Below are 18679 nucleotides of genomic sequence, written 5' to 3'. Positions count from 1 at the left end.
TTCATAGGAGATTTAAATCTGCTGCAAATGTGTTTTCCAAACAGTCATGTTTTTGATACCAATAGAATTAACTTTGTCTAGCACAAATGATTCTCCGGGTATACATTACTTTATTAAACTGATCAGAAAAGAAATGCAAGATATTGAATAATAATGATTTCTTACACGAACAGCCATCAGTGGCCTATGTACATACCACGCCGGGCCTACCTTCAGGCTGGGAAGAAAGAAAAGATGCAAAGGGACGCACATACTATGTCAATCATAACAATCGAACCACAACCTGGACTCGACCTATCATGCAGGTATGCAGATCACTACGCAACTTACAGGCAGTAAGAAGCTGAAATGTATGTGAACTCCATGTTCCTGATGTGTATGTATTGTTCTGAAGAACCCGTGTTTGAGAACGTGTTTCTCACAAAGCAGATGCATTCCTCTAAACATAACATTGGCCTGCAGAAGAATGGGGTCCCCAAATCAGTCTCTCCCTAAATGGTCCATTTTCAGAATGTGACTGGAAAAATGTTTTCAAAGTAAGAGCCTGTTACGATGGCTAGCGCCCTTCCCAACCCCCTTTTTTCTTCCGGAGGCTGGTTTGTATGCCGGCTGGTGATTCATTTTTATTTCCTTGGGGTGTGTTTCCCCATCCTTCCCCCCACTATTATGTGTTGTCATTTCCTCTACGCTTTAAATAGGCCAGACCTCTTATTACTGCTGGTGGTGGTGGTGTTTGGGTCCACGCTCCCCGTCACACGCAGGGAGCTCCTCGCACGAAGCTAACTTGTGTTTGCCTCCAACGTAGCTCGCAGAAGATGGTGCATCCGGATCCGCCACAAACAGTAACAACCATCTAATCGAACCTCAGATCCGCCGGCCTCGTAGCCTCAGTTCGCCAACAGTAACTTTATCTGCCCCCCTGGAGGTGAGAAGGCTACCTCATCTACCTGGGGTCACGTCTGTCCTGTGACTGCTCCTTCTCTCTTCTCTCTGAGCTCAGACTTGCGCTCTGCAGCCACCTTCCTCCCTCTGACTGGTTGCTGTGTCCGTGGTGAGGGGTGTTCTTGTGCAGCCTCACTCCATGCTTCTCTGTCCTGCCCAGTTCCATCCCTGGACTCTCACCTGATTCTCATTCGCATTGGGTTGAGGCCATGGTGGACGTGGCTGTGCTGGACGTGGGCTCCTCTTCTCAGAACCTTCTCCATTCTTGTATTTTTTCGCTCCTTACTGCCTGTTACCTCATGAGTCTCGCATAATAACTTTTTCAAATACCAGTGCTTATGTTGAGTTTTCAGACATAGCTGTGGCTTTGGTCATTTTCTCCCTTTCCACTGAAGGGTCTTCCATTGTATGGGCCTCCGTGTTTCTGATGCATACTTGCATCTCTAAGTCATTGCTGGGCATCTGCTTGTGCACTCTCCTGTTTGTGTGGTTTCAGCACCGTCCCTTAAACGTCGCTAAAGTCCGAGAGGCCATGGAGAGTAAACCTGTGAAGCTCTACAGCGACTGCATCTTAGCTTTGGGTTTCTCCCTGCCCTGTTTTGTCAGTGGGAATGGGTCTCTCTTCCAGACTGTGATATGAATGTCACGGGCAACAACTGTGCAATTCCAGGTGGTTGTCTCTGCTGATAGTTTTTCTTGTGCTGCTCTAAAACTTGCCCATCCATCTGCACTAGACTGTGAGCTCATTAAGAGCAGGGCCACGTTTTTCTCCATTTTCTGTAAAATCTCCATCCTCGAGGCATTGCAGAACGGTATTTTTCATGTGTAGCTATCAAAGGATGGTGGTTATAAGTACTTAATACGGCTGTGTGTTTAACCAATAGGAAAACTTTACAGTTGGATTGATCTCAACAGTAAATGAATGTATTAGGGGCTCCCCCCCATCCCTCTTCAAAGAGGAGCTTTCGGTGAACCCCAGGTATGCGTTGACACGGCTGGACTAGCACCTGCCAAGAGTTCTAATGTTCGTTGTTATTCCTTAGGGTGCCAAGGATTCACCCATACGTCGGGCTGTGAAAGATACCCTTTCCAATCCACAGTCCCCACAGCCATCACCTTACAACTCCCCCAAACCACAACACAAAGTCACACAGAGCTTCCTGCCGCCCGGCTGGGAAATGAGGATAGCGCCCAACGGCCGGCCCTTCTTCATTGACCATAACACAAAGACTACGACGTGGGTAAGGTCACTGCTTTTACTTGGCTCCATTTTCATCCTGAGGTGTGACATTCATTCCTTTATTTCCTTACTCAGTATCCCTGGTTTTTGCAGAGAAGTTTCCCTGGCACTGAAGTGTGTCCCCCCAGAGGGTCTCCTCAGCCTGCATCTGGATTCCACACCTGTGGGCTGATGGGCATGGGTGACTATGGGGACGGGCTAATAGCCTTCTTTGGTATCAGTACCTTTTCTTCATAGCACTCCTGGAAAGCTCCAATTTGCACAGGTTTCTCTTACAGAAAAAAGATCATGCTCTGTATTGCTGGGATTTTAATGTTCCTGCTTCCCATCTCAGGATACTGTAACTTTATTAGGAATTCTGATCTTTTGTAAAATAATGTTTCTTGGTCAGTTTCTTTTTGCACTTTCGTTGACATTACCCATCTTTATTTTTATTTGATGTGTTCTTTTTTTACTTTTCACGTGGATGAGTCTCTGCTACATTACATTCTTTCAATTGTGTGTTCTATGCGCTAAGGACTTTGATTGTAAATTTAATAGCTCTTTTTTGTGAATATCTTGTCGCAGTTGGTTTTTCTTATCACAGTGTTCTCCCATGTGCCCCTGACTCATGCATGAGAGAGAATCTGTGTACTGTACTAACTTGGAAAAAATGAGATGAATGAAAAGTACATGCATGTCTTTATATTCCTCTGTCCATTTCTTCAGCTGAATCAGTGGTGCCTTATTTAATGTAGCATAGAGTTCTTTTAAAAGTCAGTGGTATTTTTCTACCATGTGATCTCTAGGCCTGTGACTAACCCGAAATTGGTCCTTAGGTTTCTGACTATTTCTGATGCTACAGAAGGTTTATTTTCATACCTGTCCCTTATGTCCCCATCTGATATGTGGGTACAAAGTGTAACTCAGTCTTTCTGTCCTCTGAGCTATATGCTTAGTGACTGTCGCTAGCCCTAGCTCTTGGTCTTGAACCCTTTAAATTGGACCCTTTAAATTCCCATTTCTATTGAATATGCCAAGTATGCCCAGTTGATGGAACAGCAGTATTGTGTTAAGGAAGAGCTGTGGACCCAAGTGACCTGGACTGTCCTTTACACTTTGCCTGTGGTGGTATTTCAGTCCCTTGAGATGACCCAGAGGGCTCACGCTTGTGCGCGCGCGCTCTCTCTCTCTCTCTCTCTCAAATCCCATGGGTCACAGTCTAGTATGTCTGCACACGGGCATTCTCAGTATTTGGGGCAGAACTGTGCCTTTCATTGCAAGACATTTACCATCTTTGGCTCCTTCCAGTAAATCCTAATAGCCCCTGTTCCCCCACCACCACCATCATAGTGATGATCCACAATGCCCCCAGGCCTTTCCCAACACCCCATTCCAATTTTGAAGTAAAGGAATAACTTGCCGAGAGAGTTTACATTCATATCTGATGACAGTCATTTGGTAAACTCATAAGTAACTTCTTCTAAGGCACGTAATAACATGTAGCTTTGTTTGGCACACCTCTTAGTTTGAAGATAAGATTACAGGTTTGTGGCAAGATGAGAGCAGTAGGCAGCTCTTTGGGGAAATGTAGTATTAGAGACGGGTTTTAAAGGTTTTTTTCCCTCGTGGACATAGAACCCATAGCAGCCCTGCTAGTGTACCCATTTCTACTTACTGCAGCCCTGCTCTGATTTCAGTTCCTCAGCCAGGAATGGGAGCTCCAGAAATAGGGGCAAATATTGTAAAAGTAGATGGATTAGTGTATGGAGCCACTGTGGCTTGCCAACATAAGCTATGATTTTAGTAATTTGAACTAGCTTAGTAATCAAATCCCCTAACCTTTTCACAGCCTTTCACACCCCAACTGCAGTGTAATTGCAGCTGGGCAGATTTTATTTTAAATAGCACCAGTTTTATTTATTGCCTGCATCATTGCTGAATGAAACCCAGTTGGAATTTCCAATTGCCCATTTTTCTACCAAATACTTGTGATTCACTGATTTACTTGCTTAAAAATTTAATTTGTTAAAACAGCATTTCGTTGCTGCTGCTGTCATTGAAAATCCTTAAGGTAACAACTGGGAATTCCACGAGCCACTGGCTTCACTAAAGGCGGATGTGCTGACACAGCTGCATTTTCCCTTCTAAACAAAAGCCCATACAAAATTCTCACTGTGGAACACACACTCTGAATGCTTGTTTATTTTGACAAAAGGTGGAGGGGTAGCGGGAGCTATAAAGATAATTTTCAGCCTAAAATCTGTGTTGAGTTGGTTTGGGGGTTGCTTTTTTTTTTTTTTTCCCTTTCAAATGCCTTTCTCTTAAAATAACTCTATATCTTCTTTAGGTATGACATTCTTAAAATAAGCAACAATTTGAGGTGGACTTTTCCTCTCTTAAAGCTTGTGACTACCTTTAATTCCTAGGCAATTAAATGCCTTTTTTTTTTTTTTAAAGAAAGAACACTTGAGAGAGAACAGCTATTCTTAGATTTGAGCATTATCATAGAAAAAGGAAGAAAAACTGGTCAGACAGGTTGAGAATAATGGAAATTGTACTTTTTCCCCCAGTAGCCTATGTACGCTTGATTCCTGCAACTAACCAGAAACAAGAAAAGATTCAGGCCAACGTTTTCCATGTATATATTGATAAAGGAAAATTCCCTTTGAAGTTTATTTATAAAACACAGCCTCTCACACACACAAATAGTGGAGGCAGTATGCCAGCAGCCTGTGGGGAGCACAGTCTGACACACCATATAAGCAGCACTTTGCCCCCACCTGGGTCACGCGGGCTATGAACGCATCCTGGAGGCCACCAGGGAACCAGAGAGATTTCAGGAGGCCTTCAGCTTGTGCATTCCTTCTGCTGAAGAAGCAGCTCAAAGCCTGTGTGTAAGAGTATATTTATGTCTTTTACAGGACAAAGCATTGGCTTATTTTTGTAGCCAGAAAGATTATCCCTTAATTAAGTTTCAGGTTTGTTTTCTACCCAAGTCCAAACTAATAAAACTCACTGTAGCCCGGGCCTTGTAGTTGCTCTCATCCAGGATGGAAAAAGCACAGTTGTCTTTACAACCAGCCATTGTGCCCATATTTTATAGTTTTAAATGATCCCACTGAGAAACCTTTCTCTTTTTTTTTTAATATGATGTTGATCTTTCCTTCTGTTTAAAAACCCTTTCACCCTGTGTTTGAGGGAGGCAAAATATTGATATGTGAAATATTGACGTAATCGTGAAAGTGTGCGCTTGCAATGCTGAGGAAAGGGAGAAAAGAAACAGCCAGGCGTGTTTTGTGTCTTTTCTTCATTCATGTTTCTATCATTTGAGATCTCATTCGAATTCCGACTTAGAGTCATCCCTAAGGTTGTCCCAAGTCATGTGGGGCCTTGGCTGCCCTTCTCCTACTCTCCCAGCTGCCTCCTAATTCACGCAGGGGATTCAGTGCGAGCGTGGGTTCCATAGTGCCCCCTAGACTCTGCCCTCAGAGCTTGATGGATAGCAGCTGCTGCCACCTTCTTGACTTTTACGGGTATAATTAAATTACGTGATCCCCAGAAGCCTCCAGCCCTTACATTCTATGAATTCTGTTTTCCGAGTAAGGCCACTTTGGCAGATCTGTGAAATTGAGTTTATTTTATACTGCATGCTCCTTCCTCGGCCCCCGTCACTTCTTTAATTTTACTTTTTTTTTTTTTTTTTTTTTTTTGCGCCACACCCTCAGCATGTGGAAGTTCCTAGGCCAGTGATTGAACCCACACCACAGCAGTGACCTCACTGGATCCTTTACCCACTAGGCCACCAGGGAACTTCTGGCTTTTTTTTTTTTTTTTTTTTTTTTTTTCCTGTAAATCACCAGCTCTTTACCAAAAGGACTAATTGTCTTCCACAGTAGCCTCTGTGTGTGATTCCACGGCTTGGCTGGCCTTGCATATAGCATGCAGAAGCCCCTGTCCTCATTCATGTAATAGCATCTTCAAATCTCTCTAAACCCAGCACAGTCGGTGGTTGTTGGGGGGCCCACAGTTCCCCTGTGGTGGTGGCATTACCTGGTCCAGCTCAGCATTGAGTATCTTTGGTGGAGTTCAGTTGCTCTAAGTTTTTCCTCTGTTCATGACAAAACAGTCACAAATGTTTACTGGGTTTTCACCTTTTTGGACCTTCCAAATCCTAAACCTACTTAGCATATGTCTTTATGCTGTAGGTGTTCCAGTACGCTACAGAATACTGGACTGTTTTGTCTTCTCATTATTCTTTGAAAAGGTTCAGGATCAATTTCCATAAAAAACTGCTTACATGATTTATTACATCAATTAGAGGTTTGCTTATAGCTTACAGAAAGCAAAGGTTGATTTGTATGTGTGTGCGGTTTTGTTTTGTTTTAACTGTCATTGATCTTGCCAACTCCAAAAATCTATCACTTTGTTATCATCTGGTGATACTAATGGTTTAGATTATTAAGTTAAAAAATTGGGAGGGGATTTTTTTAAAAAACTTTATCGAGGTATAATTCATATACAATACAATTCATTCATTTAAAATGTAGAATTGAATGACTTTTAGGCCATCACACATCTGTGCCAGCACACCATAATCAGTTTTAAAACATTTTCATCACCCCCAGAGAAAACCCCATACCTGTTAGCAGTTACTCTCCATAATCAAGCAGATTTTTAATGCAGTCTTGGCATATAATCATATGTAATTTCATATCTCAAAGAAGGTGAATTTTATTATTTTCCCAGTTTTATACCAACTATTTCATTTTCTTGTTGACTTGGGAAAATGATGAGGCAGAAAACCTTTTAGTAATCAGACAGCAACAAAGGCTTTAACATAACTGAAATAAAGGGTTCTTTTTTTTTTTTAAGGTTTTAGGGGTTTGGTTTTGTTTTTATCTTAGTCTTATTTGGTTAATAATGTATTATTCTGAGTTTTATTGCTTTGTTTTCTAATCTTTTGAGCTTATAATAAGGCTTTTCTAAATTACATTGCATTTTAATTGGGTCTCTAGAAGTGAAGGGCAGCTTCCAGGCTCTGAAGCAGAACCTCAGGGCAAGTTCTCCTTCTTTGTGAAACCCAGTTTCCTCTTCTAAAGGAATGAGATTGAGATCATGTGCCTAGTCTCCTAGCAGGGGTAGGTGCAAGATCATACATCTGACTGTATATTGTAAAGCATGACCCAAGATGTCAGAGTATGTAATTCTCTTTTGTTGGGTTCTCTGTGGTATCTCATGAAGCATATCCCTTAAGAAAAATATCTTATAAACTTTTAAGATCTAATTTGTAGGACTTGATCAAGAATATCAGTAAAGTTCTGTTGTAAGGATGTAGCTTTATGTGAGGTTGCTGACTAACTCTGGGACGGGACATGACCTGACAGTCAGACGACATTCAGATTTTCTGCTTTAGTTCAAGAGAGATTGAAAGGGAGCAGCAGCAAACTCAAGTCCCTCTGGAGAGGGTGTTTCTACTGCGTTAGGCCAGCCTCCCTTACCAGTGTCCCTACTCCCTCTCTGTGGAGTAGACCTGGCATCTTCCACTCTGCTTTCCATGGGAACATCACTGCTGGGACCCTCTTCCTTTCACCTGCTCAGAGTCTTGGGGAAACGGTTGACCTTTTACTTAAATATTCTTTCTCTCCTTTCACCAAGGACAAGGAGGAAGAGTAGACTCTTTGAGAGATGGGCTGCCAGGCTTCCTATACACAGATGGGCTCCTCCCCTCCCCCATGCAGCAGGAGTGCGACCCCCATGCACACAGGCAACCTGCTTGCCCTGAACACACATCTCCAGAGCAGGAGAAGCCAGCAACCACTCTCCAATGGTCACTGCTAACATATGCCTCTTATATTTTTCTTGCAGGAAGATCCACGCCTGAAATTTCCAGTACACATGCGGTCCAAGGCATCTTTAAACCCCAATGACCTTGGCCCTCTTCCTGTGAGTACCCTGGAGACATGTGGACCAGTCTGAAAATGTTTATTCGTTCATCTGCCCACTGGTGATTGGGAAGCCCTGTGACCTCCCCATCATCCAGGCTTTTTGAATCCTGTTGGTCTATAGTTTCTTACTAGAAGCGGTGTATGACTGGGCTCTCCTAACATTAAGAATTTATACAACACCTGGTTCTTCTGAAAGAGGTTTCTGAATTGTTGGCTGCTGGTGGAAGGCAGACCCAGCAACTGGGATGTACGAGGCATTCTCTGTGGGTGTTAATTTAAGCAACATGCATTTATTTTGTAACTAAGCAACCACTAATTTCCATTCATATTGCTGATTTGGTCATAGGAACAAAAATATTAAAAAACAGTGGGAGAAAAAGGCATAAGTAATCACAGAAGGTTTCTACAAGTCATTTATCCTGCAGATAATTTTCAGTTTTTCTCCCTTGGGGATGACTGTTTATAAATCTAATTTTTTATCGGTTTATTCCCTTTGGGGCCTGAATGGGAGTTGAGCTGTTTACTCCGGATTAGATTTTGAATGAAACCTTCACCATGAATTCTTCTTGACCCACCCCCAATGTTTTAAAAAGCCTTACAGGGGTGGAGAAGTGGGAGACTCTTATGATTATTTTTATTTTTTTATTATTATTATTTTTAATAGTTATTTCCCCAATACAGTTTTTTTCCTACTGTACAGCACGGTGACCCAGTTACACATACATGTGCACATTCTATTTTCTCACATTATCATGCTCCATCATATGTGACTAGATATAGTTCCCAGCGCTACACAGCAGGATCTCATTGCTAATCCATTCCAAAGGCAATAGTCTGCATCTCTTCACCCCAAGCTCCCCAACCACCCCACTCCCTCCCCCTCCCCCTCGGCAACCACAAGTCTATTCTCCAAGTCCATGATTTTCTTTTCTGTGGAAAGGTTCATTTGTGCCTTATATTAGATTCCAGATATAAGTGATATCATATTCTTATAACTATTTTTAAACAAAAGGGTACTAGGAATGTTTTTGGTGGTTGTTTTCTAAGAACCCTTTTGTTGCCTGGTGTATGGTATTTTATGGCAGAATTTGAAGGTAGGAAGATGGAGTGCAGTCTTTATTCATCATTTATCCCACACTCAACAAATGTTTTGATTCTGGGGTTTAGATGGAGAGAGACCGAGGAGTAAGTTTAGAAAGTGAAAGATAACGGGTTGTCTGGATCTGTTGGATTCTTGAGTTTCAAAGAGCAGGTAGGCTCAGTTCAGTTAATGGAGCATATCAGCCTTATCTTGGAAAAATAATCCAGATCTGTTTGGTTCCTGAGTCTTGAGTAGTGAGAGTTTGTGGCTGAGAACATCAGTATTACCTTGTTCAGCCACCGTTACGAGTGAAGCGTCCATCTCTAACAATTTTATTTTACCCTTCCTCCTGCATTTAGTACTGACTAAAATATTCATTGAATTAAATGAGCTCCTCAACCCCAGGCTGAACTATTATACCGCAAGCTGGAGTTTCCCTTTACAGCTTTGGAAATAATAACCCTGTTTCCCATTCATCGTACATGTGAAACTACAGATTCTCTGCCTAAAGTATGTTGCTGGGTGTTGTCACGAGTTCCTTGGAAATGTTTGTGTTTGGCTTATTCTTTATGTAAAAAGGTAACGCTAGGACAAAAGCATCAGAGGTGTCCTAGAGTCTTTACCTCTTGTCTTTGACTTTAGAACTGCTAGCTAATATTTGTCTGCTCTCTTCTAATATTTGTCTTCTCTCTTTCTCTTCCCCCTGACACCAGCCTGGCTGGGAAGAAAGAATTCACTTGGACGGCCGAACTTTTTACATTGACCATAGTAAGTAAGCACTGTTATGGATACACAGGTATTGCAGGTAGAGGGGGGTGAGGATAATTCAGATATGACAGTGAAAGCTGTGTCATTTTACTCTTCATCTAGGCAGCCAGGTGTTATGTGGCGAGAATGATGCCAGAGACGCAGTGCCCTTGGACGGTACTGTGCCCTCACCCAAGTTTGCTTTTCAAGTAGCCTGTCCCAGTTTGATCCCTTGACCTAGTAACTTGTTGAATTAAAAAAAAAAAAAAATTTTTTTTTTTGTTTGATGACCCTTGATCTTTGCGCTTTTAATAAATACACTCTGCTAATAGAAAATAAGATTAGAAGTGATGACCTAGCCAGAAATCTATATATGAGCAGTGCTCGAAGCAGCCTCTACGTTTTTTGAACACTGCCTTCAGAGGTCTTACGGCCAGATGCCCATTCTGACTTATTTTCTATTCATAGCATGTTTTCCCTGCACCCAACACACTAATACATGTGCAGTTCTCTTCTTGAAATTGTAGTCTATTTGCTGCAGACATTTGCTCCAGCTCCTATGAATAAATGTGTGGTTTCTTATGCCAACTAAAAGTTAAACTAATAAAGGTTTGCTTTTAGCCAGTGTGGTTTTTCTGGTTCCCTTGTTGAAATGACATGTTCTCCATGGGATCATATTTGTACATCCCTGGAAACTTCTGAAAATGTATATTAAAAAAAAAATCTTCAGGAGTTCCCATCGTGGCTCAGCAGAGACAAACCCAACTAGTACCCATGAGGAGGTGTGTTCGATCCCTGGCCCCACTCAGTGGGTTAAGGATCTGGTGATGCCGTGAGCTGTGTGGTATAGGTTGCAGCTACGGCTTGGATCTTGTGTTGCTGTGGCTGTGACATAGGCCGGTAACTGCAGCTCCAATTCGACACCTACCCTGGGAATTTCATATGCTGCAGGTGCAGCCCTTAAAAAAAGCAAGAAAATAGAAAAATTTTTAAAAAGGAAATCTTCAAATAGATTTAAAGTTCAAATACCTGTGCGATCTGGTAGTACTTTGATCTTTGTTTTCTTTTAGTTCATAAATAGTAAGTCTGCCCCAGGTTTCCCAACCTCACGTTTTCTTGACTAATCATACTGATTAGTTAAAGCACATTGCTGAGCCAGTTGGGAAGTCTGGCCTGGAGGGATCCTCAAGTGAATAGGGCTTGTCACGGTCCCATAATTTTAGGGCCTCTTTCAGGGTCCCTAAGTGATCAGTGCATCAAAAACAGACCTTCACTTTCAGGCACAGGGGCTTGAGGGTTTCTATAAATTGAATTAAACAAGAAGCCCAACAATTAAGAATTAAACCAAAACTAGATTAAATTAAACCAAAAGTTGAGTGTAATTAGGGGCGTGGGTTACTTTTGGTTAAAATGAGGTAGTTCAAGGTACATAGGCCTAGTTTCTGTCTTTGACCAATAAAAATACTGATTTTTGCCTGTTTTCCCGAGAGCATAAAATTGCTGCCATACTCTGAAACCTGTGCACCCCCACTTTTTGCCTTAGTCTGCTATTTATAATTCTACTCTTTATTAGCTTATTTTGCTAAAATAGGAGAGGAATCACACCCCTTTTCCCACAAAAAGCAAAAGACAGTTCCCTTTTGCATTTCGTCATGCGTTACAATTTCATTTGTCAAAGAGAGGTAGAACTCATAATGACCATTTTATTAAAGCAAGGTCTTAATCACTGTGGTAACCTCAGCCGACTCCATAGAGAGTACCATATACAACACTGTGGCCGTGGCCTGGCTGGTGAGCTGATGTCAGGTCAACCTGAAGAGAACTTTATGAACTGTTCTCGATGGTACTGTAAGGACCCAGAAACAAGAAAAAAATGCTATTATTGCAAAGGGCCGTCCTCATACACATCAGAAATAATAAATTCATGGACTGTTTTCCTAGAGACGTGCATGGACCTACTGTAATATGTGGTTTACACTTGTTAAGTGGTTCCTCGGAGTCCATTCCCGGAGGGCCCAGAGGTGGAGGTGTTACGTTAGGATATTGATGTTCTTGGTTAGAGAGTGGAGAGAACTTGCCTTGAGAGGTAACAGCAGTGGTGCCTGCAGCCTCACGCCTGCCCAGCTCCTGTCTGCCAGAAAGCAGGAGAGGGGAGTTCCTTCTTCCTAGTCAGCCCTCTCAGCTCCTCGGAGGCGTCCCCATTCCTCTTTACACACCAAGCAGCACGTGGGAGGTTTCCGCTCTTTACTCCTGGAATCAAATGTTAGGATGCAGACCACGTCCCAAGCCTGCTTGATCTGAGCTCTGCCGGTATGGTATTTGTGATCCTTTACGTAGAGATTAAAATTTGCCTTTGCTCGGCAATAGTGAGAAGTGCTCTTAACAAGATACAGCCTAAATTAGATGACCCAAAAGCTGTGCAAAAAAGGGAGAACCTCGTGAGCTGGTAGTGTAGCATTTGTGCCATTTCTCCCTAATTCATCAAGGTTTATTCATTGGAGAGCAACACAAGGTGGACATTGAACAGAATTCAATTCATGTGCCTTTTAAAAAACAAACAAACAAACAGACAAAACGGAGTTCCCGTCGTGGCGCAGTGGTTAATGAATCTGACTAGGAACCATGAGTTTGCGGGTTCAGTCCCTGCCCTTGCTCAGTGGGTTAACGATCCGGCGTTGCCGTGAGCTGTGGTGTAGGTTGCAGGCACAGCTCGGATCCCGCGTTGCTGTGGCTCTGGCGTAGGCCGGTGGCTACGGCTCTGATTGGACCCCTAGCCTGGGAACCTCCATGTGCCACGGGAGCGGCCCAAGAAATAGCAAAAAGACAAAAAAAATAAAAAATTAAAAAAATTAAAAAAAAAACAAATCCAGTCTGTGAAAATTACAGAATACCTGTCTTTTTGAAAACACTGTATCAGGCTGACAGGTACTAAAAGCACTCCAAAATGAGTTAAATTATCTGGAATTTCCTTACCTCCCGAATGAGCCTCTCCTGAACATTTTTTCCAGCATCCTATTTTGAGCAAAATTCAGCTTCTCGTTTTGCTCTCCTGCTGCCTGCAGGACAGAAACCAGGTCATCTTTACCATTTAACTGTGAGAGCAGTCACCTGGTGGGTTGCTCAGAGCCCCGTCTTCTCTTCCCTGGGACCTGTGACCACGCACTGAACGTGAAGGACAGCCATGCGCTTGTCTTCTCATTCATTAGGTGTTCTATTTTCTGCTTCATAAATTCTTGAGAAATGAGACATTTTCAAGATTTAATTTCAGAAGAGCAAGCATGCTCAGTACTGATTGTCTGTGACAACTCCCAGATTCCTGTGGTTGACATGTATCAAATAGCTCCTGGGTCTCAAGCCTGGTGTAAAAGGCTAAGGGAAGGTCGTGCACTGAATTGCTCCCCTTCTTAGAAATCCCACAATTCTCCTTAAAGACGCAATATACCCAGCCGCTGAGTAATGGCCACAGTGAGTTTATAGACAAAGCCAGAAAATAAAATTCTAGGGATGCTGTAAGATCTTATTTGAGTCTTTCCTGCCAACAGTCATACTAAACCTGTTCTAGCAGCCAGAAGGACTATGTTTCTCATTCTTCTACTGCATTCTTGCCCCTTCATTTGAAATAGTATGTTTCAGATAAAAAGCAAATTTAGATTCAAAAGGCTTGGAACAAAACGGGTAACTGGCCACCAACATTGATATATTTATAATTCTTGCCTGCAAAATTGATCTTTATTTTAACCATACAGAAACGTACGTGGTTCTCAATGCTTAGACTGTTTTAAATTTGTTTTCACCATCAGCTTCATTCGGTCTTTTAAAAATTATAGGAAAGCGTTCCCATTGTGACTCAGGGGGTTATGAACCTGACCAGCATCCCTGGGGATCCCTGACCTTGCTCAGTGGGTTAAGGATCCGGCGTTGCCCCAAGCTGCAGCGTAGGTCGTAGATGTGGCTTGGATCCCAAGTTGCTGTAGCTGTGGCATAGGACAGCAACTGCAGTTCCAATTCGACCCCAGCCCAGGAACCTCCATATGCTGCAGGTGTGGCCCTAAAAAGAATAGAAAAAAAAAAAGTTATAGGGAGTTCTCCTGTGGTGGAATGGGTTAAGGATTCAGTGTTGTCACTGCAGTGGCTTGGATCACTGCTGTGGTGCGGATTCAGTCCCTGGTCCAGGAACCTCCATGTACCACAGGCATGACAAAAAAAAAAACAACAGGAGTTCCTGTCGTGGCGCAGTGGTTAACGAATCCGACTAGGAACCATGAGGTTGCGGGTTCGGTCCCTGCCCTTGCTCAGTGGGTTAATGATCCAGCGTTGCCGTGAGCTGTGGTGTAGGTTGCAGACATGGCTTGGATCCCGCGTTGCTGTGGCTCTGGCGTAGGCCGGTGGCTGCAGCTCCAATTAGACCTCTAGCCTGGGAACCTCCATATGCCGCGGGAGCGGCCCAAGAAATAGCAACAACAACAACAACAAAAAAAAAAAAAAAAAAAAAAACAAACAAACATATCAGACTCCAGTTACATGCTTGTGGGAAGGAGGGTGGGCCTGCAAAGATGAGCAGCACATGGTCCCCATCCTCAATGGGCTTAGGTCCACTGAGATGCCAGGAGGAATTTAAGTGTTGGGTTAGAGCAATGGACCAGTTGTTATGTGGATATACTTGCTAAGAGACTGGACCCCAGTGGTGGAAGAAGGCTGTAAGAGGGCCTTGTGAGATGGGTGACTTTTCAGATCCCAAATAATGAAGAATATTTAGCGAAGCACCCCCAGCGAAGAGAGATTCCGGGAGGGAGCGATGTGCAGGTGTATGAAGCTATGCAGATGGTACCACGTTCAGAGCAGCACCGCGGGTTGCAGACGGCAGTGTGCACAGAAGGCCAGCATGACACACATGTCAAGGCAGAGGGAGCCTGCAGGTGTTTCAACTCGGGTGACTTCTGCAGCCAGGTGGGATTGTCCAGAGGGAGCTTTAGAGGAAGTTTCAAAAGGGGAGGAGTGAGTCTGAGGCCCAGGAATCCTAGAGAGTAGTCCAGGGAGAATAGGAGCATGCCACGAAGAGGGCATTTCAGCGAGAAGTGGGGACAGGTGGTGCCACCACAGTAAAAGGTGAGAGAGGACAGAGGGTGTGACCAGGTTCCAGATTAGAGCAGTGAATGGATTGTGATGCTGTTAGTGAGGAATACAGGATTATTTGAACCATCTTGGTATTGGAGATTATGGTCTGGATTCTGGCAGATTTGGGTGTGAGGTGTTTCTCAAGGGAAATCCAGGTTCGATGTCCAGGGTGGAGCTCAGAGTTCCGGTCTGGACTGAAGTCATCTGGGACTCGTCATATGTAGGTGGGAGTTAACTTATTCTCCAATTTAATGATGATACACCATCTATGTATAGTCCAAGTCAGTTTTTACTCAACTGCATTCTTCCTTTATTTAGTTGTCTTTTCTTTTGTTCTCCATCCCAATAGCAGCATTTACTTGCCCAGAGCTTCTGTTTTCAAAGTAAGGAACCCAAAAATACCTTTTGCTTCCATTGAGGTTCTCTAAAACAGTTGAAATATTTCACATAACATTTCTGCCAGTGTGAATCTAGAATCATCATGTGCTTTATTTAGTAGCTTTATTTTAAAACTGTCCCACTGCTTTTGTTAAAATAATTATCATACCAGACTTTGAAAAATTCCTGGGATAGCCATTAAAACCAAGTTTACTTAGTGTTATCAGTCCACTTTCTGAGGATACCAGAAATAAACAGAATATTCTCAAAAAGATAATTTCCTTTTTTTAAAACCAACTTGGATTTCCTAAAACTCCAGAGAGACCCCTATTCTTCCCCCACCTGCCAACTCCATATCTTTCATGTCAGTTCATCCCTGCCCCCCCTCCAATAATCCATCAAGTCTTTTTAATTAATGTGTAGTTGCAAATCCCAAGTGATCCAAGCGGCTAATGTGTGTTTTCACTTACCCCGCTAAAGTCGTGGTATATATGTGCAATTTACCAGTCTGGTTCACATTGACTCATTTCGAAGAAAGAAAACCACTTCATGCCAACTTGGCCAGACGGGAGGCTTTTCTCTGCAGTCCTGCTCTGCTGTATCTAATTCTTATTTTTTGGACCGCCTTAGCTGTTTTGATTTTTGTGTGCATGTGAGTGACACATGTGATGGATTATTCATTTATTTGATATAGGATTCTTAATTGAAAGGGGTTTTGCTGCACCATAAGCAAAGGGAAAAAGTAAATGAAATGAGAACAAAATAATGTGTGTGTGTTAACTTCTGGTGGACCAAGACTTTTTATGATGCCTTTTTTAATTAAATGAACATCAAGATCAAGTTATAAATCCTTGAAGGAACAGGGGTTTATAATTAAAATTTCAGCAGATTGCCTGCCAAAAACAGTGTGAATAGATGGTTTTACTTTAGTTGTGCATTATTGATTGAGTATTTTTAACTAAGCAGTGTATAGGCTTGGGTGGGGAGGATGCTTTTTAGAATGTAGTTCTCTTCTAACCCTGAAATAGTAAGTTATTTATCTTTAGGGGTCAGGATAGGGAACTGGGCAGCTCTTGGAAAATACAGAAGTAATTCTTTCTAAACCCTTTTTGACATGAAATAGATTTGAACGAATAAGCTGATTTTTTTTTTTTTAATATTTTCAGATAGCAAAATTACTCAGTGGGAAGACCCAAGACTGCAGAATCCAGCTATTACTGGTCCGGTCAGTATTCTCACACTCTTGACTCTTCTGTATAATATTTGGGTTCCGTCCAAACACACATTTCTTGTGTATTCCTGCTTATCTTGATGCCACGGGCCTGGCTGGTATCATTGAGAAGTTCAACATTACTCGCATCTTCTCGTTACCAGAATTTACCGGGTGAGGTACAGCTGCATTTGCGTTTTCAAAGGAAAGGAAAATGGTCTGCTAGTGGTAACCAAACTGAACATTTTCTTTTATCTTTTATAATAGATTAAAAGTATAACAATCAAAATATCTTTTCCTAATAATATATATAATAAATATAAATATATAAATTAAAAAAAAATTTTTTTTGGTCTTTTTAGGGCTGTACCCATGGCATATGGAAGTTCTCAGACCAGGGGTTGAATTGGAGCGGGAGCTGCTGGCCTACGCCACAGCCACAGCAGCACAGGATCTGAGCTGCATCTGCAACCTACACCACAGCTCACGGCAACGCCAGATCCATAAGCCAATGAGTGGGGCCAGGGATTGAACCCGCGTCCTCATGGATACTAGTCGGGTTCATTACTACTGAACCCCAACAGGAGCTCTATTTCTTCCTTTTTATATGAAGTAAAACTAGGTCCTGTATTTGTGGAGCTTAGACATTTCTTAAGGCCAAGGGTATTGTATGCAAGTTAACAAATTTATTTTAAATTTTTTTTATATTATATATTTTTTGTTATTTCCCCAATACAATTTTTTTTCTACTGTACAGCATGGTGACCCAGTTACACATACATGTACGTGTTCTATTTTCTCACATTCTTACGCTCCATCGTAAGTGACTAGACATAGTTCCCAGTGCTACACAGCAGAATCTCACTGCTAATCCATAAATTTAAATTGCATTCTGAATCTCTTCCGGCTCTAAAAATCTATCAGAAGTGTGGGTGAAGTTGTAGCTGAGCTCTGGAGCTGGCAGAGTTACAAATCTTTATCTCTGTTGACCCACTGAGTGTCTCAAGATCCCATAGCATAAGCCAGGTAGGAAAAGTCAGTTCTGTCTTAGGGTAGTCGCCCACTCACATTGTGTTCATAAGGAAGAATGACAATCAGCCTGTCCCTCAGCAGTCACAGACACCTGGGATCAAGCACGTGGGAGGAGTCTGTGCAATGGGCCGCACTGATCACAGGGAATACACTAGAGTCTTTTGTCAGGGGTGTATGAGTACAAAGAGACATCCTGGAATGGCAGGAACTGTTCTAGGGTCAGCAGAAAATTGCATATATGGGAATCTTAAAAACTAGAGAAGGGTTCCTGCTGTGGCACAACATACATCTCTGCAGCACCAGGATGCAGGTTCCATCCCAGACCCCGAACAGTGGGTTAAAAGATCCATCGTTGCTACAGCTGCAGCTAGGATCTGATCGCTTGCCCAGGAACTCCATATGCTGCTGGGTGGCCAAAAAAGAAAAAATAGACCGAAAAAACCAACCAACCAAACAAAAACAAAAACAAAACTGGAGGAATCAGGAGTTCTCTTTGTGGCTCAGCGGTTAATGAACCCGACTAGGAGCCATGCAGATGTGGGTTCAATCCCTGGCCTCTCTCAGAGGGTTAAAGATCCAGCATTGCAGTGAGCTGTGGTGTAGGTTGCAGCCACAAGTGTGGCCTTGAAAAGGAAAAAAAAAATCTGGAGGAACTAAAGAAAGAAAAGTTTGCTATTTCGAGTGCTAAACTAAGACCAATAGGTACATTTAAAATACTAATTTTGTGGCTTTAGTTTGATTCAGTTCAAATTACATTTTGAATTTTAGGCCCACTTGAAAACTTAAAATACAGTGCAAACACATCTTGAGAGCTTGTTTGGAGGTTCTAGCAGGGGAGCGCAGCTACTCGTATACCCTCGACGGAAGAACGGCCCTCTTCTATCGGGATGGTCATCCTCTTCGACCGAGTGCGCAGCTTTGGGAGGGACGCACATGGAGCCGTGAGGGAGGAAGGGGACACACGTGCCTAGCCAGCCAGATCAGCCGAATCAACCCTGGCGATCAAT

General features: G+C 42.7%; 1 protein-coding gene across 17 annotated transcripts in view; it reads left to right on the top strand.

The window, feature by feature from the left end:
* The window catches only part of NEDD4L (neural precursor cell expressed, developmentally down-regulated 4-like, E3 ubiquitin protein ligase), a 372463-nt gene that overhangs the window by 313314 nt on the left and 40470 nt on the right, over positions 1–18679 (top strand). For 10 of the 17 annotated variants that reach the window (XM_021073873.1, XM_021073871.1, XM_021073898.1 and 7 more), the window contains 6 exons: positions 174–305; positions 806–925; positions 1986–2183; positions 8030–8107; positions 9904–9958; positions 16597–16655. In XM_021073873.1, the coding sequence (XP_020929532.1) occupies positions 174–305; positions 806–925; positions 1986–2183; positions 8030–8107; positions 9904–9958; positions 16597–16655 (642 nt within the window). Of the gene's footprint in view, positions 1–173; positions 306–805; positions 926–1985; positions 2184–8029; positions 8108–9903; positions 9959–10060; positions 10115–16596; positions 16656–18679 lie in introns of all 17 variants that reach the window. The other 7 variants (XM_021073866.1, XM_021073916.1, XM_021073879.1 and 4 more) reach the window with 3 other exon arrangements.

The sequence above is a fragment of the Sus scrofa genome, chromosome 1, assembly GCF_000003025.6.
Source record: "Sus scrofa isolate TJ Tabasco breed Duroc chromosome 1, Sscrofa11.1, whole genome shotgun sequence".
Lineage (NCBI taxonomy): Eukaryota > Metazoa > Chordata > Mammalia > Artiodactyla > Suidae > Sus > Sus scrofa.
The sequence above is the reverse complement of the archived record's forward strand: the minus strand, read 5'-3'. Positions and strand labels throughout refer to the sequence as shown.